This window comes from Malania oleifera, chromosome 10 (genome assembly GCF_029873635.1).
Source record: "Malania oleifera isolate guangnan ecotype guangnan chromosome 10, ASM2987363v1, whole genome shotgun sequence".
Taxonomy (NCBI): Eukaryota; Viridiplantae; Streptophyta; class Magnoliopsida; order Santalales; family Ximeniaceae; genus Malania; species Malania oleifera.
In genome coordinates this window covers 73,048,345-73,071,079 of record NC_080426.1, presented here as the reverse complement: position 1 = coordinate 73,071,079, position 22,735 = coordinate 73,048,345, and the positions used below count along the sequence as shown (strand labels likewise).

The 22,735-nt window shown below is 36.7% G+C and overlaps 1 protein-coding gene across 1 annotated transcript in view; it reads right to left on the bottom strand.

Moving 5' to 3' along the window:
* Positions 1 to 22,735, bottom strand: part of LOC131165777 (growth-regulating factor 9-like) — a 41,648-nt gene that overhangs the window by 13,743 nt on the left and 5,170 nt on the right. The window contains exon 2 of the mRNA XM_058123828.1: positions 20,607 to 21,221. Within this exon, the coding sequence (XP_057979811.1) occupies positions 20,607 to 21,198 (592 nt within the window). The 5' untranslated portion in view covers positions 21,199 to 21,221. The remainder of the gene's footprint in view (positions 1 to 20,606; positions 21,222 to 22,735) is intronic.

Below are 22,735 nucleotides of genomic sequence, written 5' to 3'. Positions count from 1 at the left end.
TTTTGTTATATGTGTGATTTATACTGTGATATTGGGATGGCCGTGCCTTGACTTTGTTTAAACTGTATTTTTTTTTAAAAACCATGTTTTAGATTACCAAATGGGTGTAGTTTGTTTGGTTATATGAGCATGCATGTGTGTGTGATATGCGAAACTGCTGATAGGAATGCAGTTCCGGAATTGCTAATAGGATCGCGATTCCAAAATGGTTCCAGGTACTGAAAGTGACCGACTCTATATCCAAGGGCGTGTGTATCGCCTGCCACGTAGGCAAGAGTGACCAGCTCTATATCTGAGGGCGCGAGCCTTTCTGACCAGATCAGGCTGAAGGGTGTGGATCCACCAGTTAGCACCGGTACGATGCCATGGGAGTCGAGGACTAGTCATGTGCCAGTGGCGCCGTGCTGCGCTGATGGCTACGGGCCAACGTTGGATAGTCGCGGACCGGCTTCAGGCCTATGAGTGTGACGACACTATGTACTGATCATGTGTGTGTATTGTGACGGGGCTGCGTATAAATGACCGTCATATGCGTGCGTATATGCATTGTGTGTATGAGTACTGGACTGCATTTAATTGCGTGTATGTTGCATCATGATAACACTCAAATGTCACACACCGATATAACCTATGTTCTTCCTTACTGAGAGGTGTCTCGCCCCTACTGTACGTACATTTTTACAGGTCCTTCGAGTAACCGGAACTAGCGTCCTGGTGTAGGGAGCGTAGTGGCCGGTGTACTGTGTTAATGCTTAGGTAAGTGCTAGGACTGTAGTTGATGGGTTGCCATTTTGAGTTGTATTTGGGCACTCAGTTTGTACGTTTTGTTAGAGCTGTATTTGACTCGTGTATAGACTCTGATATGGTACTGCATATGTTGATAGAATGATTTTTTTCCGCTGCGTATATGTTTGTGATTGGATGTGTTTAGGGTGCCTTGGAACCCCACGAGGTCGAACCCTCATCCATTTTACTGTATCTGTGATGATTTGTATGATACAGGGACAGGTTACGTTACAATTTTCACCCCCGGGTCCCATTTCTGGGTTCGGGGCGTGACAATCACAATGTACCTTGTATTCTTCCTGTTTGACTCCTAACTCTTGAAGAAACCGCTTTAACCACAACATCTCCTTCCCAGCTTCTGCTGCGGCAATATATTCTGCTTTTGTTGTGGATAGGGCAACACACTTTTGCAATTTTGACTACCATGATACAGCTCCCCCTGCAAAGGTAAACAAAAAACCTGATGTGGACTTTCTTCCATCAAGATCACCAACCATGTCTGCATTAGTGTAACCCTCCAAGATTGGTTCAGCTTCCCCGAAACATAAGCATAATCCCGATGTACCTTTCAAATACTTGAGAATCCATTTCATAGCTTCCCAATGGTCTTTCCCTGGATTGGAAAGAAACCTGCTCACAACGCCTACAGCGTGGGCAATGTCTGGTCTTGTACACACCATTGCGTACATCAAGCTTCCAACTGCTGATGAGTATGGGACTATTGACATTTCTTCCCTTGATGAGTGAGACAACTTGTTGCTTAGCTTAAAATGATTAGCCAATGGAGTACTTACTGGCTTGATACTTTCCATGTTAAACTTTTTGATTACCCGTTCAATATACTTCTCTTGTGATAACCATAATTTTCTAACTTTCCTATCGCGACTGATCCTGAGGCCTAGGATCTGCGGAGCTGGGCCTAAATCCTTCATTTCAAATGACTTAGACAACTCCATCTTTAACTTGTTAATCTTGCTTGCATCCTGACCAATGATCAACATGTCATCAACATAGAGTAGTAGTATGACAAGACTACCATCAGGAAATATCCGAACATATGCACACTGATCTGCTGCAGTCCTCTTGTATCCGTGACTCACCATGAAAGAGTCGAATTTTCTATACCATTGTCTCGGTACTTGCTTAAGGCTGTAGAGACTTTTCTTCAACCTGCAGCTAGGTGTTCCTTCCCTGGAACTTCAAATCCTTCTGGTTGCTCCATGTAGATGTCTTCTTCCAAGTCTCCATGTAGGAAGGCTGTCTTCACATCCATTTGTTCAAGCTCTAGATTTAACTTAGCTACTAATCCGAGTATGACTCGAATTGTTGTCATTTTCACTACTGGCGAAAATATCTAGTCAAAGTCAACGTCTTTCTTCTGTTCGAAATCTTTGACAACCAATTTGACTTTACGTGTCACTATTTGTCCACTACCATCTTTATTAAGCTTGAACACTCATTTGTTCCTTAGTGCTCTTTTCCCTTTGGGAAGTCTTACCAACTCATATGTTTGATTCTTATGTAAAGAATTCACCTTTGCTTTCATATCTTCCATCTATTTGGTTTTGTCAGTATGAGATTGGACCTCTTGGAAACTTTCTAGCTCCCTCTCATCAGTGAGTAAAAGATATTCTGATTCTGGATATCTTCTCGACTGAATCAAAACACGACCTCTTTCAGATCTTCTGGGCTCAGTTTCTTCTGGAGGAGGAGATACTTCATTATATGACTGATGTGATGATTCTGCAATTTCTGGTGAAGGGGGTTGTTGCTCCCCCTGCTCAACACCATCTACATTTGTTTCCAGAGGATCATCCTGCAATTCTCCATGGTTTGAGAATATGATGGTGTAGGATCCGTTACAATATCTAGAGCACTGGAACTAGGCTGGTTAGACTTTGTTTTTGGTTCAAAGTCCTCAAACACCTAGTTTTCATGGAAAACCACATCTCTCGATATGATCACCTTCTTCCTCTCTGGATCCCACAATCTGTAGCCGAATTCATCATCTCCATAGCCAATAAAGATACATGAAATAGATTTCACGTCGAGCTTTTGCCTCTGCTCATTAGATATATATGCAAAAGCTTTGCATCCAAACACTCTTAGATGAGTGTAAGAAACTTTTCTTCTAGTCCATTCTTTCTCTGGAATTCCAAAATTAAGTGGTGCTGACGGTGATCTATTGATAAGGTAATATGCGGCACGAATAGCTTCCCCCCAGAATGGCTTAGGTGATTTAGCCATACTGAGCATACTTCTAACTCTTTCCATAATGGTTCGATTCATTCTTTCAGCTACACCATTATGTTGTGGGGTACGTGGGATCGTCTTTTCATGCCCAATACCGCGTTCAGTACAGTATACTCTAAACTCGTTGGAAGTATACTCGTATCCATTGTTTGTCCAGAGGCACTTTAATTTCTTCCCTATTTGCCTCTCCACAATAGCATGAAATTCCTTGAAATATTTAAATACCTGGTCCTTTGTTTTCAGAAAATATACCCACACCTTACTTGAAGTGTCGTCAATAAAGGTAACAAAATACCTATTACCGCCGATTGATTCTACTTCAATGGGTCCGCATACGTCAAAGTGTACCAAACTCAATGGTTTTGACCTTCTCTTCATAGAGGAACTAAATGAAACTCTATGTTGTTTCCCAAATAAACAATGATCACATGAGTTCAAGGCAATACCTTTTGTGATTTTGATAAATGACTTCTTTGCCAGTGTAAGAAGCCCTTTTTCACCCACGTGTCTAAGTCTCTTGTGCCATAAGTTTGGTGATGTTTCATCTTCCACTGCATTGATGGCATCAGTACAAATCTTCACTTACGTCTTGTATAATGTGCAGCGAATACGTCCTCATGCTATTGTCAAGGTACCTTTTGACAATTTCCAAACACCTTTCCCAAAGTAGCTTTCATAGCCCTGTTTATCAAAGGTTATCCCAGAAATAAGATTGAGTCGAAGGTCTGGGACATGTCGAACGTCCTTTAGTGTTATGATACAACCAATATTGGTCAAAATCTACACGTCTCCAATTCCCACGATCTGAGAAGAACTAGTGTTCCCCATCTTTACTGTATTAAAGTCTCCAGATTTATACATCGTGAAGAACTCTTTGTGAGGAGTGGCATGGTAGGAGGCTGCTGTGTCTACCACCCATTCAATGTCATGGTTCCCAATATGACAACATGCAACTTCATCAATTGAAAATACTGATATATCTTGGGTTAAGGTGACCGAGTTCTTACTTTCCTCCTTCTTTTGTTGCTGGTTACTCTGACCATGATCCCGTTGAATTTTTCGACAATCTTTCTTCATGTGGTCTTCAATGCCACAATAGTAATAAGAGATTTTTCCTCTCTGTCAATTTCTACCATCACTGGATCTACCACGATCCTAGGACCTTCCTCTAGATTTGCTTCTACCTCTGCCTCTGCCTCGACTTCTAGTATTGGTACTTCCATGAGGTCAGCCTCTGGTTTCAGCAATAAAGGCTTGTGACTGATCTGCAAATGTTTCTTTTCTCCTAGCCTCCTCATTGAATAAGGCATCTTTCACCATCGCCATGGTAAGTTTGTCGTCAGGAGCTGAATTGCTGAAAGTGATAACCAATGTCTCCCAGTTGTTCGATAAGGAGCTAAGGAGCAACAATGCTTCTTGCTTCATCGCCAAGATCCATCTTTACAGATGAAAGCTGATTTACTAGGTTTTAGAACTCACTAGTATGTTCAGCTATAGAAGTTCTGATCTTTAACTTCAAATTAACAAGCCGTCTCATTAACATGGCTTTGTTGCGAGCAGCCTTGGCCTGGTACATGTTTTCCAGCTTCTCCCAAAGATTATAAGCATCAGTCTCTTGTGCGACGTGATGATATACCTTATGATCAATCCATTGTCTGATTTGACCAATGGTCTTCCTATTCATTATTCTCCAATCATCGTCTTTGACGGAATCTGGTTTCATATCTTTATAATCCAAAGGATCTGCCAGATCCTTACAATTAAGGAGATCCTCCATCCGAGACCTCCATAGAGTGTAATTAGAGGCCGTGAGCTTGATCATAGTACCCGAGTCTAACTCCTCCATTGATTTTAAGCACTAACTTACTCGTACAGAAAAATTAGGGTAGAATCTCAAGAAACTGAATGTACGATTGCGTCCGGAACAGTCGAAAACCCTAGAAATGGCTTAAGTTGTTTGAAAAACAGACCTAAAATGGCTTCAAAAGGCCCGGTCAAACTTCAATCAAACTGGTCAACTTAGGTCAACTATGCTAACGTGGCACTGTGGGCCCACTACTGACGTGGCCCCATGGGGCCCACTTTCTGACTATTGGATGTGGGACCCACTGTGGGTCCTAGTTGCTGACGTGGCAACTGACTCAGCTGCTGACGTGGCAACTGGCTGGGCGGCTGACTCGGCACCACGTGGCGTTGACTGGGCCCAGGTCCCAACTGGCGTGCACTGATGTGGACGAGCGACATGGCACTAACGCTGCAGGCTGACTGGACGCTGACGCTGCGCGGGTCCTGGGCGACGTGGCGCTGACGTGGACGTCGTCTTCCTCCTTTCTCCATTTGCCGGTCTTTCGTCGGCGGGTGGGGCGCGTCAAGTGACCTTCAGACGTTGGCGGCGCGTGTAGGGGCATGCGGTCTGTTCTAAAATCGTTTGGAGCTCCGATTGACACCATTTGCTTTGTCTCGACGAGTGGAGTTTGATGGTGGCCTCAAATTTAAATTTTGAGCTACTGGACAGAGGCTCAAAATCTAGGAATTTTCTCTTATCTGGAAATTCTACTCCAACAATACGCTTTGATACCACTTTGTTGGGTTTTACCGATCGAGTAATTAATGGAGGAAATAAACAAAGCACACACATATATCAATATTGACACCAAACTCGTGGTTTGGCCAAATTCCGACCTACGTCCACGAGAGTAAGAAATAACTATGTACTGGGAAAAATACAGAGGAAGAGGAGGATACAATCACTCAACTCTTACAGCTCTCTGTTCTTACTCTACACAATCTCTCTTCATGCAGCTTACACTGCACAGACACTCTCACACACTCACTGCACACTGCAACACACCACCATACACAACTCCACACACACGTATATATATACATATATATATATACACAAGGGGGAGCAAAAATTCAAAGGGCGGTAGCTAAATGTCAGCATAGCCGGTAGAGTTGGTGGAGTAGCAAAGGTTGATGGAGGAGCAGCTGGCGCTGAAGATGTTGAAGGAGCAGCAGCCGTCTGCTTTGACCGGGTATGGATCCATAAAGGACATCACACGAACGCACTAAAATAAAACTCAAACAGCTTTTGGAATTACCAAAAGCGCGTAGAACTGGATGAATGAACCAGAGACCAACGCCCCACACCACAAATGACACTGCAAAATTCGCCTGATAAAAAACGTGAAGGAGAAAATTAGCAACAATTCATCCACAAAGCGCAATCACACTCCAACAAGTGTGACACGTTGGCAAGCACAAAAGAGAAGCCATGCTGAATGGAGGAGCACAAAAATACAAAGAACAAGACTCTAACATAAGAGAAAACAGATCATTGCACGCGAAAAGAGACAGAAAACCGCAGCCCCAAAGTCTAGCAAGAAATAAATGCTTGCTGACAACAAAAAACAGGGTGTAGCAGGCGGACATGAAAGCGCCAAAGTGGAGAAGGCATTTTGAAAAACAGATTTGAATTCAAAACCATAAGGGGCAACGGCATGACTGACACGTGCCCACAAACAGCACAAACAGTAGAATCAAAGAAAAATCACACCAATCGGGACAAGATGAACAAACACCGCCAACCAAGAACAAAGCACGAACTGCAGAACAAAAGGAAGAACGCAGAACTGAAAAACCGATTGGGAAGAAAAAAAAAAAAGCCAAAGAATCACAACTAAAGAACTGAAAAAAAGGAACAAACAAGAAAACGAACAAAGAACTGAAAGGAACAAAACAAAATGAAGCACAGAAAACTCCAATCAGCCAAAGAGGTTTAGAAGACGCATGATACACCTTTGAACCCAGAAACTGTGGCTTCTCTTCTGCAATGCAAAGTCAAACTTGATGTTAAACTTTCTAAACTGGACAACCCTTGGCATCCACGTTGAAACGAAAATCCTTCAGAGTCGGGAAATCAACAACATCACCAAGATAGACCTTGACGCCATCAGGGAGCGATTTCCAACTGGGAAGGAAACTTCCAACACAACCAACTCCTCCCCAAATACGCTCTGCCACAACTGAGAACAACTCAGTCTTCACGCAAAGCAGCAGTGGACCGAACTTGACCCAAACAGATACGAAATCCTGGGCAGATCCAACATCATACTTCAAACGATGTTTCAGTATAACAAACATCTTGGCATTGCGGGAAGAGAATCTCCCCATGGCCAATCTGAAACCAAAAATCAGTAAAGAGGCTCAGTCATGGACGAGCATCCCTCCGCGGCCAAGCGCCTCTCTCTAGAGAGTGGTAAGGTTGCTCTTTTGTGATTGGATGGTCATGGATTCGAGTCCAAGGAAACAACCTCTCCTACATGAAAAGCAGGGGAAGGTTATGTATGCTGTGATGACTCTACCCCTACCTACGCAAAGAGGGTAGTCTTGTGACCCAAGTGTTGGGTGTCGAGTTTTTTCCTTGTTTTATTATTAAAATAAAATAAAATATTAAATAATACTTTATTTGAGAAAAAATTTTCCAAATTAATGCACAGCTGCGAGATTTGAAACTGATGGACGAATGGCAAAGTGAACTGATGGACGAATGGCAAAGTGACGCGTGGCACGGGCAAGAATTCGAGATTTGCATGGAACACTAGCCTTCCTCCACTGCCGACCGTTGCACCCTCATCTACCCAACAAGCCAGCTGATACTTGGGATGACATTTCAATGAAAGAAATTTAAGAATTTTAATTTCTCAAACATAAAGGCTCCAAGCAATGGGAATAGCGAGGAGACACTGACCCAGGTGTTGACGTTCTTGGCGGCGGTGGCAAGTGGCTCGTGGAGACCCGTCGTGAGGTACGTGATGAGGTTCCGCACCATGCCGTAGTACGAGAATCGCTCTGCCGTTTCCACGGCTGCGTACACACATGGAAAAATTTAAAAATTGAGAAAATTTAAAATTAAATGTGTTGGAGAACTGAAAATTGAAATTGAGAAATTAAACGAAATGGGTCGAAGAACTAAGGAAGTGGGGGTTTACAGATAATGAAAATGGCAAATTTCCAGCCGCCCTTGTTGGGGTTTTGGTGGGGAGGAGAGGCGACCCCGTTGAGTACGCTCGTGCTTTGTTCTTCATTTTCGTTGATGTTCATGACTGGAGTACAGAGCTGTCCATGAAGACAAGACGTTGAAATAGAGTATCAACTTTCAACTATCAAACTAAAATTCTTAAATTTCTTTCATTGAAATGTCCAATAGGCATACCATTTTAATATTATAATTATGAGTTATGGCCATGGGTCATGTCGTGCATTTCTTTGTTGGGTAGATGAGGGTGCAACGGTCGGCAGAGGAGGAATGCAGGAGGAAGGCTCGGAGAGAAGGAGGGTGTCCCATGCAAATCTCGTAGGACTAACCTGCGAGATTTGTTCTAATCTCGAACTCCTGCCCGTGGCACACGTCACCTTCCCATTCGTCCATCAGCTTTAAATCTCGTAACTTAGTGCTGCGAGATTACGTGAGTATTAGTTTGAAAAAAAAATTTCCAAATAGAGTATTATTTAATATTTTATTTTATTTTAATAATAAAACAGGAAAAAACTCGTTGGGTGTCCCTCATTGTGGGGCCCTTGGCTTGAAAGCTACACCACTCTTTAACATTTGCTGGATTCCCTGTAAAAGCAAAAAAAAAAAAAAGTGGAGCTATTCTTGAGCTTCCAGCCCAAGCCTCACGCACAGTTACTACAGCCCCTTCATCTCCTTTTTGTTTTATCTGCATTTTTTCCTGCTTGCTGCTATTGGACTCTCGGTTTTTCAACACTAGTTCCCAACGCCTGCAGCAGCCAACACCTGCAGCCAGCACCTGCTGCACGCCCACCCACTAGCGCCGGTCATCTTCTCCAGTGCAGCTACCTGCTGTTGCTTTCTTCTTCTTGCGACTCCGACTGCGTTTTATTATCAGTATTTGTTGGGAGTTCTGATTGGGCTATTTTGGTTGGTTCTTTCATTGGGAGTTTTGTTCAGAATATTTGGTGAGAGTTTTCCATCTTATTACATTTGTTTATACACTCTTATGTATTTGTAAGGCTTATGCCTTTTGTATCCACTTTGTATAATATATTTGGTAATAGTGGATTTGGACCGATGTGCTCCGTGGACGTACCTCAACATTTGAGGGAATCACGTTAAATTTCTTGTGTCTCAATTTTTTATTATTTGCATTACTCCATTGATTTACTTGTGGGAATTAGCATACATATATAATATTTTTCCTAATAAGTGGTATCAGAGCCGTGTTATTTGTATGCATTAAATTCGTGTAAATCATATATGGTAATGTTGGTCGTATGATTAGCTTCAATGGAAGCAATTGGGTAACTTGGAAAACAAAAATGTAAGATCTTTTATTTTGCAAAGATTTGGATGGGCCTATTGAGGGTGATAACCGAAAGCCTAAAGACATGAGTGATGATGAGTGGAATAAGCTTAATAGGAAAACCGTTGGTGTTATCAAGCAATGGATTGATGATAGTGTTTTTCATCATATTTCTACCGAAACTTCGGGACATGAATTGTAGAAAAAACTGGAGGGTCTTTATGATAGAAAGTCGGCTACAAATAGAGCTTTTCTTTTCCGAAAATTGGTGAATTTGAAATATAAAGATGGTGGTCTTATTACCGAACATTTGAATGAGATGAAAAATATTATCAATCAGCTTGCTACTATGAAAATAGTTTTTGATGATGAATTGCAGGCCTTAATGCTCTTAACTCTTTGTTGGAAAGTTGGGAAACTTTGGTTGTGACAGTTAGTAATTCGGCTCCCGATGGAATTATTACTATGAACCAAGTAACTAGCAACTTGTTGAATGAAGAAATTAGAAGAAAATCAGTTGGCTCTTCTCATTCAGAGACACTTGTGACAGAAAACCTGGGGAAAGGTAGAAGTAAAAGCAGATATTATCACCGTAATGATAAATCAAGAGGTTGGTCTAACTCAGTTTCGAAAAAAGATATTGAATGCCACTATTGTCATAAAAAGGGGCATATGAAGCGGGAGTGTATAAAATTGAAATTTAAGGAGCAAAACAAAGAGAAAAATTTTGAGAAAAAGCATGAAAACACAACTTCAGTTGCATCTGATGGTGATCTTATGGTTGTTTGTGATGAAAGTTGCATTAATTTGACAAATCACGAGACTGATTGGGTTATTGATTCCGGTGCATCATTCCATGTCACTTCTCGGGGAGATTTCTTCACTTCTTATTCCAAAGGAAATTATGGAGTTGTTCGGATGGGAAATGAAGGTTTGTCAAAAATTGTTGGCATGAGAAATGTTTGTTTGGAAACAAATTTGGGATGCAAGTTGGTGCTCAAAGATGTGAGACATGTACCCGATATTCGACTAAATTTGATATCTACCGGAAAGCTTGATGATGAAGGGTTTGACAACCATTTTGGTGATGGAAAATGGAAGCTCACAAAGGGTAATTTGGTGGTGGCTAAAGGCAAGAAAACTAGTACACTTTATATGATACAAGGTAAAATTGGTAATGGTGTTGTGAATGCATTTGAAAGTCACTCTTCCACCGATTTGTGGCATAAGCAGCTTGGGCACATGAGTAAAAAAGGAATGCAGTTTTTGTTCAAAAAGAAGCTCCTACCCGGGATGAAAGGTACCTCTCGTAAAGCTTGTGTTCATTGTTTGGCCGGTAAGCAACATAGAGCTCATTTTCGTGCAAAGTTTGTTACTAAAACATCTAATGTTTTAGATTTGATACATTCAGATGTATGTGGTCCTTTGAAAGTTAAATCTCATGGTGGTGCACTTTATTTTGTTACCTTTATTGATGATTGTTCAAGAAAAGTTTGGGCTTACACTTTGAAGACTAAAGATCAAGTCTTTGATGTGTTTAAGCATTTTCAGGTTAAAGTTGAAAGGGAGACTGGAAAGAAGATGAAATGTATGCGCTCGAATAATGGTGGAGAGTACATTGGCTCATTTGATGCATATTGTTACAGCCAATGAATTAGACATCAAAAGACTGTAAAGAAAACCCCTCAACAAAATGGTATTGCTGAAAGGAAGAACCGCACTATACTGGAGAGAATGAGATGTATGCTCTTTCATGCGAAGTTGCCAAAATCATTTTGGGGTGAAGCAATGAGGACAGCGGTGGACTAGATTAATTTGTCTCCTTCAACTACTTGGTGAAGTTCTTGAAAAAATTTGGAAAGGTAAGGATGTCACTTATAATCACTTGAAAGTGTTTGGTTGTCGTGCATTTGTCACATTCCAAAAGATGAAAGATCCAAACTTGATGACAAGACAATGCAATGTATTTTTCTTGGCTATGGGCATGATGAATTTGGATACAGATTGTGGGATCCAGTTGACAAGAAAATTGTTAGAAGCCGAGATGTTGTATTTTTTGAAGATCAAACAATTGAAGATTTTGGCACGGTTGAGCAACCACAATCTAATGGGAATGATTTTGTTGACTTAGACTTACCTTCTCCACCTTTGGCACATGATGAAAATATGGAAGATGTTCTTCCACCTCTTGAAGATGTTGGAAATGATGAAATTCCTAATGATGTTGAATATGAAAATGAGGGGGAGCAACAAGTTCAAGAGCAAGCTCAATTAAGACGGTCTTCAAGAGAGCCAAGACCTTCATCTAAATATCCATCAAGTGACTATGTTACTCTAACGGATCAAGGGGAACCCGAAAGCAATCAAGAAGCCATGAACCACGAAATTAAAGTTGAATGGATGGAGGCTATGCAAGAGGAAATGAATTCCATAGTTGACAATCACACTTATGATTTGGTTAAACTTCCTCTTGGAAAGAAAGCTTTGAAAAATAAATTGGCGTTTAGGCTGAAAAATGATGGAAAGAATCTTCGGTACAAGACTAGGCTTGTGCTTTGGTCAGAAAAAGGGAATTGACTTTGATGAAATATTCTCACCGGTTGTAAAGATGTCATCTATTCGGGTTGTTCTTGGCATGGCAATATACTTGAACTTAGAAGTTGAGCAACTAGATGTGACAACCGCTTTCTTACATGGTGACTTGGAAAATGAAATTTACATGGAACAACCGGAAGGCTTCAAACAAAAAGGAAAAGAGAATTTAGTATGCAAATTAAAGAAAAGTTTGTATGGGTTGAAGCAAGCATCACGGAGATGGTACAAGAAATTTGATTCTTTCATGATTAATCATGGTTACTCAAAAACCTCTTCGGATGATTGTGTGTTTGTGAAAAAATTTTCAGATGGTACTTATATTATTCTCTTACTCTATGTTGACGATATGCTCATTGTAGGATAGGATTTCTCCAAGATTGACAAATTGAAGTTAGAGTTGAGCAAGTCTTTTGCTATGAAAGACTTAGGACCAGCAAAATAAATTCTTGGCATGAGAATTGTTCGTGATCGTGAAAAAGGACAAATTTGGTTGTCTCAAGAAAGTTACATTGAAAAAGTGCTTGAGAAGTTCAATATGGATAATGCAAAACCCGTTGGTTGCCCACTTGCTAGTCACTTCAAGTTTAGTTCAAAACAAAGTCCTACAAGTGAAAAAGACAAGAAAGAGATGAAGAAAATTCCTTATGCTTCGACCGTTGGTTCCTTAATGTATGCAATGGTTTGCACAAGATCAGATTTAGCTTATGCTGTTGGAGCTGTTATTCGGTTTCTCTCTAATCCAGGAAAGGAGCATTGGTTAACGGTAAAATGGATTCTTCGATACCTTAGAGGCACTTCAAAGGTGTGCTTGTGCTTTGGAAATGGTAAATCTACGCTCCATGGATTCACGGATGCCGACATGGCCGGTGATGTTGATTCTAGAAAATCCACTTCGGGTTATTTGATGACTTTTGCAGGGGGAGCTGTGGCATGGCAATCTAAATTACAGAAATGTGTTGCTCTATCTACTACGGAAGCTGAGTTTATTGCCATTACGGAAGCTTGCAAAGAATTACTTTGGTTGAAGAGATTTTTAAAAAAGTTGGGCATGGAACAAGAAAGGTATGTTCTTTATTGTGATAGCCAAAGTGCAATTCATTTAAGTAAGAATTCTATCTTCCATTCAAAGTCAAAACATATCGATGTTAGATATCATTGGATTCGGGATGTGTTGGGTGTCCCTCCTTGTGGGGCCCTTGGCTTGAAAGTTACACCACTCTTTAATGTTTGTTGGATTCCCTGTAAAAGCAAAAAAAAAAAAAAAATGGAGTTGTTCTTGAGCTTCCAGCCCAAGCCTCACGCGCAGTTACTACAACCCCTTCATCTCCTTTTTGTTTTATCTGCATTTTTTCCTACTTGCTGCTATTGGACTCTCGGTTTTTTAACACTAGCTCCCAATGCCTACAGCAGCCAACACCTACAGCCAGCACCTGCTGCATGCCCACCCACTAGCGCCGGTCATCTTCTCCAGTGTAGCTACCTGCTGTTGCTTTCTTCTTCTTGCGACTCCGGCTGCGTTTCATTATCAGTATTTGTCGGGAGGTTCTGATTGTGCTATTTTGGTTGGTTCTTTCCTTGAGAGTTTTGTTCAGAATATTTGGTGAGAGCTTTCCATCTTATTACATTTGTTTATACACTCTTATGTATTTGTAAGGCTTATGCCTTTTGTATCCACTTTGTACAACATATTTGATGATAGTGGATTTGGACCGATGTGCTCCGTGGACATACCTCAACATTTGAGGGAACCACGTTAAATTTCTTGTGTCTCAATTTTTTATTGTTTGCATTTCCATTGATTTACTTGTGGGAATTAGTTCATACATATATAATATTTTTCCTAACACCAAGGATGTCTTATTTCCATTTTTCATTTTCATAACTTTTTCCAGTGATACCAAAAGTCCCATAAAATTTGATTTTTAGTTTTTGATACAACACCTAAAAATCAGCAGAAAATAAAAAAACTAGCACGTAGACAAATTCTTTCATCAACTGTTTCTTCATTTCTTCAATCTATGACAGCAAAAGTAATAATCCCATATAGGCCTTTAATTATTTGGTAATCATTTATCCTTCTCAATATGTTATCTAGGATCTTAAGATGAAGAAGATTGTGAGGAAAGCATAAGGACAGCCTATGTTATTTAGGTTGGGGTGGTTGTCGAAGGGACTTGTGGAATAGTCCTAAGATCCGACTGTAGTGCATACGAATAACAAAAAAAAAAAAAATTTGATCATGCAAACCCTAATTACGTGATTAGGATTATACCTACGAGATCTGTCTGATTTGATTCCGAATCTGCAAGTATGAAAATGAGCTCTTGAAGACGATTAAAAATCTTCTACTATATTCCTTAAACACGCCTTGCTCTTGAGAGAGTGGTCTCGTAGGCAGCTGCTAGGGTTTTCTTCTCTCACGAAAACGTCTAACTTTGTGAGAATTCGCTTGTCTTACCCTAACTGCTGAGTGGAGTGCATGTATATAGGCTACAGCAGGGACCTCTGGGCAAATATGACTAGGGCTTTCCATGCAATTAAGAATTCCTAATCCGACTCAAATTCATCCTTAATTACGTTAATTATAATTCATACAACTAAAGAATTATAACTGTACTAATTAAATTTCGAGCTCCTATTATAAAATGCTTATTTATCTCCCCACGTAAAGATTACAAATACCTGTTTATTAAATTAAATTACTGACAATTTAATTAATTGACATATTAATTCCCTGAGACCTTCCACTTAACTTATTTGATATGCCAGATTCAAAATCCACTTGCAGGGTTTGACGCAATCAAAACTTATAAGTTTCCTCAAGGGGTATCATCAATCCCAATACCGGGACGTGAATTTCATCAATAATTAATGTTCATCATACACATAACGTCATCACCCAACTCACTGAGTGTATTGACCCATAAAGAATCTCACTCTTCTATTAATTAAAGTAAAAAAACATTATATGCATGTGTCCAATAATCATATCAGGATTAAGAGCATAAGCACTCATAATAACCATGAGATATTAATTGTTTTATATAGTCAGTATAAAAACAATTACCCCAAGACGGTCCTATTCAATACACACAAAGTGTATTAGCACAAGGAGTTGGAACTGTACCATTCCCAATAGTCAAGACAGACCTATTAAAACCTTGTGCTACAGTCATACCAATGGTGTGTCCAATTTCATTTAAGACTGTAAACAATAAACTTATATTCTATAAGAACTGATGATCTAATCTTTTGTATATAAGTCGTACTCTACACACTAGATCACCTACTATATAAAATAAAAGACATACATGCATAATCATTAAATAAATAATGTCAAGCAAACATTACTCACAAAAATTCTCATTAAAATGGAATAACTGAAGTTATTAATAAATACTAAAATCAATTACATAAAGCATGTCTTTTAATATAAATCCCTAACAGTTGTAGCTCCATCTTGTCTTGAGCGACATCTTCATTCTCCTCTCATGGTTTTGCTTTACATCAATAGCATGCTCACCTTGTCCATCCATCCCTTTTAAAGCTACAACAAGCCTCTACAATTTCTAAGTTTGTTTCTTGCGTAGATTGTCAAGCATGTCAATTCTACACAATGGGCACGTCCTACTATTCATTTAGGATCAAGAATAGGTACATATCTTTGTAGAAGATTCCTCTTGTATTACTTGTGTATATTTGTCAAAACATAGATCTAAGTTTCTTGATGTATATTTCTAATTTTATAACAAAATAAAGAATCAATTTGGCATTAGGATTTAAGTCTTTTAATTTGATCAATGATCTTGATTCTTTTGAAAGCAAATTCAAATATTTTTTTTAGATAAAAGAATCATTTGCTAAGCCTAAAACACATACATTCATGCTCCTCAATAGAAATGGCACTTACTTGACCGAACTCGATCATTGCGTTTTCATATGCATGTTGCTAAAAGTGTTTGGATTGATGTTTCCTTACCTTATGCCCTATAGCTAGGAGAAGTTCTTCTCTTTTGTGCACCCTAATGCTTTTATGTTTCCTTTGCTAACTAATGTTTCTGGAAGCACATATTTTGTGTATACTTAACATGTTAGTTGAGACATCTCCTTGTGCTATTAAGTGTGTATTGGTTGGATATACATGAATGCATCATGGACCTATGTGTACGATCATGAGGTTATGTGTATTTTGACTTGTATAATGTTAGTATCCCTATCGGATATAGCTTTCTACATATTTGGATACGCATAATCTCATTCTAGACCATTATGTTTGATGGTGTTTGCCTACATTTGATATTTTGTTGTGGCCACATGTTGTGTAATTTTAGTTTGAAGATTTTTTTTTTTTTTCTTTATAAAACTTTAGCTATGCAATCCAACTGGGAGATTGTTAGAATTTTTTTGGACTTACATAGAAAGCTTTAAAAAATCTCCGTACTAAATTAATATTGAACATTTTTTGGGAGCTTAGATCAATAAGCCTTATGTTAAGTGATCACCAAATTATAGTTATGGACCTAAAGCACCAGCCCATGAAATTTTGTATGTGGGTCTTGTTTGCACAAGGAGCTTATAACGAGTAGATTTTCTTCTACTGGTACATAAGCAACAAGGAGTAGTTTTTCCCTCACCCTATTATCACTATGGTTCCCCATCAAGTTGCACACACAGAAGGGAAGAGGGTAATAAGCTCTCCTTAATTGTGTGCACCTCTTCGAACTTTCAATGATGGAATCTATGGTACAAGAAGATGCACGTTCTAAATCATTACCAATTTCAATGCTTGAAATAGATTTGGATGATTGTTTTACTATTTCAAAATTTATTGTGTTTCGAAAATTATTTGTCACCTTTACCATCCAACCCACAGGTGGGGTGGGAAAGCTAGTGCCATTTAATATATATTTCAATAGTTCAAAGAGGAAAGGCTAAAAACCGTCCAATGGAGACTCTTGATGCTAGCCATAAATAGCCTGGGCTTAGCAACCACAATAAAAAATGTAGAATCAGTTGAGGTAAGCCAAGTGAGTGTTGACCAAGTCTGCTCAAATTTGCAAGGACTTCAAAATCAAGTTTGATCTAATTTCTTAGTGCAGATGTCTATGTCTTCACTTAGTCAAAAAAGGATATGCAAAGATATGGCATTCAGCCAAGTTTGGGACATATGAAGCTTAAGATCTACACAAAAATACCTAGGTAAAGGAATTGATCTTTTTGTTCTGATCCTTTACAATAGTGCACGTTCAAGTAAACGCACTCTCCAACATTCCACCTCATCATCTTTTGACCTCTACAAAATAGTAAAGGTCGAAGCTTTGCCTACTTAAAACATAGAGGAGAAAAAATAGGTATGCCAATTAACACCAACTAATATTACCAAAAAAATGACTAACGCCACAAGGAAGTAAGATTAATGCGACAGCATAACTACTCATAAACGAGACCAATGGTTGAGACTATTCATTTACTCCTAACCCCACACAAAATCCATGTAAATAGAACGGTCTGGTATAGTATTCAAGGAACATTGTTCTAGGGCTTGTCCAGTCTTAAAAGCACCAAAAAGTGCTATCGAAAGGATTAGCACTAGTGAGATTGAGATGATGTGATCATAAAATTCCATCTTACGAGACTTTACATGGCATTTAGTGATCTGTGTGGAATCAAAACAATAATGCAACATGATGAGAATGGGTTCAATAAACTATGTTATTTTACTATTAGCATAAGTAATTTGAAATAGAATACAATGATAATTCTATTCCATAAATACAATTAAATTAAGGGAATTCAATCATATATATGTTAACTTACCAACATTTTCTCACACCTGTATAAAAAAAATTGAAACATTAAAGCTTGCAATTTTGTACTCTAAGAATTAAAAGCTAAGGAGAAATATATAAAACGATAAAATAATTAATAATAAACAAACTCAATCATAATAAAACACAATACACTATACAATATTATTGCTATTTAGATAAATAGATTTTTTAAATAATAGTAATATATATTAATTAAGATATAATAAATTTATTTTAATTGTAGGTATACTGATATTATCACATTAAAAGTATAATTATTAGATAATAATAAATTGAATCATATGGAAAATGTATTATCTTATTAATAATTATTTTTTAATAGCAATTAAATAAAAATAGTGAATATATAATATTGTATATATTATTTAATTAACACTCATAATTTAATAATTTCACGCCACTAAAATAAATATTATACTAATAATAGAACAATTTTTTTTATTATAGCATAAGTTCTAAAATACATTGTTTTATATAATTCTATCATTTTATGCAATATACCGAATGATAAATTTTTGGAATTTGAAAATATAATAATGTAATATTACCGACATATTAAAAATCTTATTTTTTATATTTATATACATAATTATGGTAATGTTTTATTATATATTAGACAGCATACTAATGATATACATTAAATATAAATTTTATGCTATTATAAGAACTCTTTTAATTTTTTTATTATGTTAAATATTATTATTTCTCTATCGAATGTTGCATTTAATATGGTATTTTTATATTATTTTATTAATGATTGGATAGATTAAAAAATATTATTATATTGGAAATTATTATATTTTTATATAATATTATAATATTATAACTCCCATTGCAGAATGAATTTGAAGGGGAAAAGGGATCAAGAAAGGAATGGAATCAAGGTAAGAATGTAATTGCTTTTGAAATGCAATTACCGCATTTGTTTAGCAATATCGAATGACTATAGGAATCTAGTTTCAATTTCTTTGTAACATTTGGTATTCTTCAATGATATCTATAATGGAATTCTAAAAAATAAGTCATTTTTTATAAAAAACTACAATATATAATTATTTAATAATTTTATTATATAATAATTATTTTTATTAGTGTTAATATTATTTTTATTCTTGTTTATTATTATGATTTATTTTTTATACTAGTTATTATCCTTAAAATATTAATAATAATTGTTTTTTTATTTTTCTTATTATTATTGTCCTTTTTGTTATTATTATTTTTCTAGTAATAAATATTTTTTAAATTATAATTAGTATTAGTTGTTATTATTAACTTTATTTTATTTTTATAATAATTATTTTTCTTGAAATAATTATTTTTATTTCCTTTTTATTATTATTATTTTTTTATTATTGTTTTTATAGTAATAAATAGTATTCCATAGACATTATTTTTAGTTGTTATTATTACTTTTTTCTATTTCTATAATAATTAAGGTACTTAAAATAATCATTATTTATTACTTCTGCTTTTTTATTATTATTGTTCTTGTTGTTATTATTACTTTAATAGTAATAAATATTATATAACTTGCTGTTATTATTGTTATTGTAATTATTATTAGAGTTCATTGTTTTTATAATAATTACAATTAACATTATTCTTTGTTGTCTTTTATTTGATTATTATTTTCATAATAGTGATTATTGTTAGTGTAATTATCATTTTTATTGTTGTTATTGCTATTTTTTTTTATAATAAATAGTATCCTTAAAATAATAACAATTATTATGTTTTTCATTTTTTATTATTTTATAATAATAAATATTATTTTTATAGTAATTATAATTAGGTGTTATATTTTTTTATTATTTTGATAATAATTATTATCTTTCAAATAAAAATATTATTATTTTGACCGTTTTTTATTTTTAATATTGTTCTTTTTATTATTATTTTTATAATAATAAACATTACTTTTATTGCAATAATTATTAATGATTATTAGTTTATTATAACAGTAAATAATAATTAGTATTATCAATTTTTTTTGTTATCTTTAGAATATTTTTTATAGCAAAAGACACTAATCTTTCCCAAAGTTTGGCAAAAAAAAAAAAAAACAATGACCTCCCTTGAGGTTTCAAAAATTTTAGGGACTTCCTTCAAGATTTCAGGAATTTTAGACACCATCCCTGAGATTTGCCAAAAAGGCACAAACCTCCTCTTTTATTTTACAAAAAAAACGGTTTTTTTATGAGTGTCTTTTTGACAAACCGCAAGGAAGTTTGTGACATTTTTGAAAGCTTAGAGGAAATTTGCAGAATATTTGAAATTTCATGAGAGGTTTATGTCTTTTTATCAAATTTCATGAAAGTTCTTTTGTACTATTATAAAATAAGGTTGATTACACTGAATTGAAAATTGATTCCACCCAATCACAATTCCCCCATTTGCAAGAATCAATTCCCCAATATGATTTCTGAAATTTGATTTCATTTTAGATATGATTCCGCAAACTAAATGATGGACAAGTTCATTTATATAAGAATTAAATTTAGAGTTGGGAATTTCTTAGATACTTTTAGTAGAAAAAAAAAAAAAGCACCTTCCAATTTCAAATAAATAAAATGATGATTCCAACCCTCCAGAGGCCGGACGCCAACCTACACTCAAAATATCATAAATTAAATGGTAAAATAGTTCAAATCACTAACTTTATGTTTGGTTTGCGGAATGAGATGAAATAGGGTTGAAAATGAACGGATTAAAATTTCGAATGGTAATCATAACAAATTCAAGTAATAAATTTAAGCTTGTTCCTCCTATGATTTTATTCTATTCCTTCAGACTGAGATTTCGATCTTACCGATACTATCTTGAAGGACACTCTTGGGAGAGAACCTCAATTTTGTAGATAACTTTCTGCCAACAATATTCGTGCTGCTTCCGTTGCTGCTGCTTCTATCAACACCATGGCCAAGAATAATACTGTTCCCATCAAAATAGTCCTTGCTAAAAGCCTTCTTCCTCTTGCTGCTATTGTTGGTGGTGGCCATGGTGGTCATGGCAGGGGCTACGGTGATGGCCGTGGAGGCAGCAGCTGCAGTAGACATGATTAAATTATTGCAACTCTCATTGTACTTGCTCCGGGTGCCAGTGATGGTGTCCTTATGGCTGGTACGATTTGAAGAAAAGGTGTTGAGTTGGAGAATTGAAGAGACTGAAATGGAGACATTGCTGTTTGAATTATCAGCATTTGAATTATTGATGGTTGCCATTATACCAGCTGAAGGGGAAGCAACCTCAGAAGCTTCCACAGGCTTTATTGAACGCTTACGGCCTTGGCCTCGTCCCCTGTGCATGTGCCGCTCACAGTACTTCTGCCCCAGAACCACACCCTTGCTACACCTCCATTTCTTCCCGTCTGTTCTTCGACACCTGCCTGCTTCTGGATCCATACTAATTATGCCAAATCTTATACCTGAAAACAATCAACCCCAAAACAAAACAATCACGTCAAAATCTTTGAACAAATCAGTATACTCATAACCAAACATAAACCCCGTACGTCCTAAGTTTCGAGGCTGATAAATTAGAGTCTCTCCCTAATTTCAACTCTAAAAAACACAAATGATGAACGGAATTTGTGACAACAAAACCCGGACCGAGAAGTCCTTTGCATAAAATTAAAAAGAGAAGTCTAGAAATTGATGCATGGTCATATATAAACCAGCCAAAATTGAAGCATATCCATTCATTAAAAACTGTAAAACTGAATACTCCTTCTGATTTCATTGAAGCTGAAGAATCAGCAAAATTCAATAAATGAATGAATATGAAATTACATATGCCCAACCAATATGTATATACAAGAGCTGGCTAACAGATAACTAAAAATAAAACAATTTTCTGTTGAAGGATAAATTGTTACAACCATTGTACTAAAACTACCAATGATTAAAAATTAATTATATCACAGGCAGTAAATCTTCATAACCTATGCTCAGTTCTTGGATCACTGACTTGCCTTACTGATATCATTTCCAGCATTACCAGCATTGGTGATTAGTTCATTAAGTTTAACACCCCCCCCCCCCCCCCTCAAGAGCAAAGCTCTTGCTACTTGAACATCCACAATACAATCTGGATATTCAACTTGATGAGCAAAACTATTAATCAATCCCAACTTCTTAATCATTCTAATATAGTTGTCTACACCAAATGCCTTAGTAAAAATTTCTGTCGATTGATTCTTGGATGCAACATGAAAAGTTTTGATTGTACCATTTAGAACTCTATTTCTAACAATGTAATAATCTGCTTCTATATGTTTTGATCTCTCATGGAACACTGGATTTGCAGCTATACGCAATGCTGCCTGGTTGTCACAGTAAAGCAAAAGTGATTTCTTATGCTTCACTTGTAAATCTCTTAGTAAGAATAAAATCCAAGTAACTTCATAGGTGGTGCTTCCATAGATGTATATTCAGTTTCAGCTGAAAATCTTGATACCATTGACTACTCTTTGATCTCCATGAAATCAAAGCATCTCCAAGAAAAACACAATATCCAATTAGAGACTTCCTTGTATCTGGACATCTAGCCCAATCAGCATCACAATATGCCTTCAATTATAAATCCGAACCACTAGGAAATAAAATTCATTGTCCAGGTGTACCTTTGATGTATTGCAGGATTCTTGTTGCAACCTGCATATGAGCAACTCTTGGTTTAGCCAAAAACTAGCTTAGCTTGTTCACGACATAAGTGATATTAGGTCCACTGAGTGTTAAATACATCAATTTACCTATGAGCCTTCTATACTTGCCTGAATCTTATAGAAGTTCACCATTGTCCTTTGACAATTTCAATTGTTGTTCCACTGGAAATTTAGTAGGCTTACAATCCATCATACCTGTTTCCTTTAAAATGTCTAAAGCAAACTTCCTTTGATTTAAGCTTATTCCCTTTTTGTTTCTAGCAATTTCAAGTCCT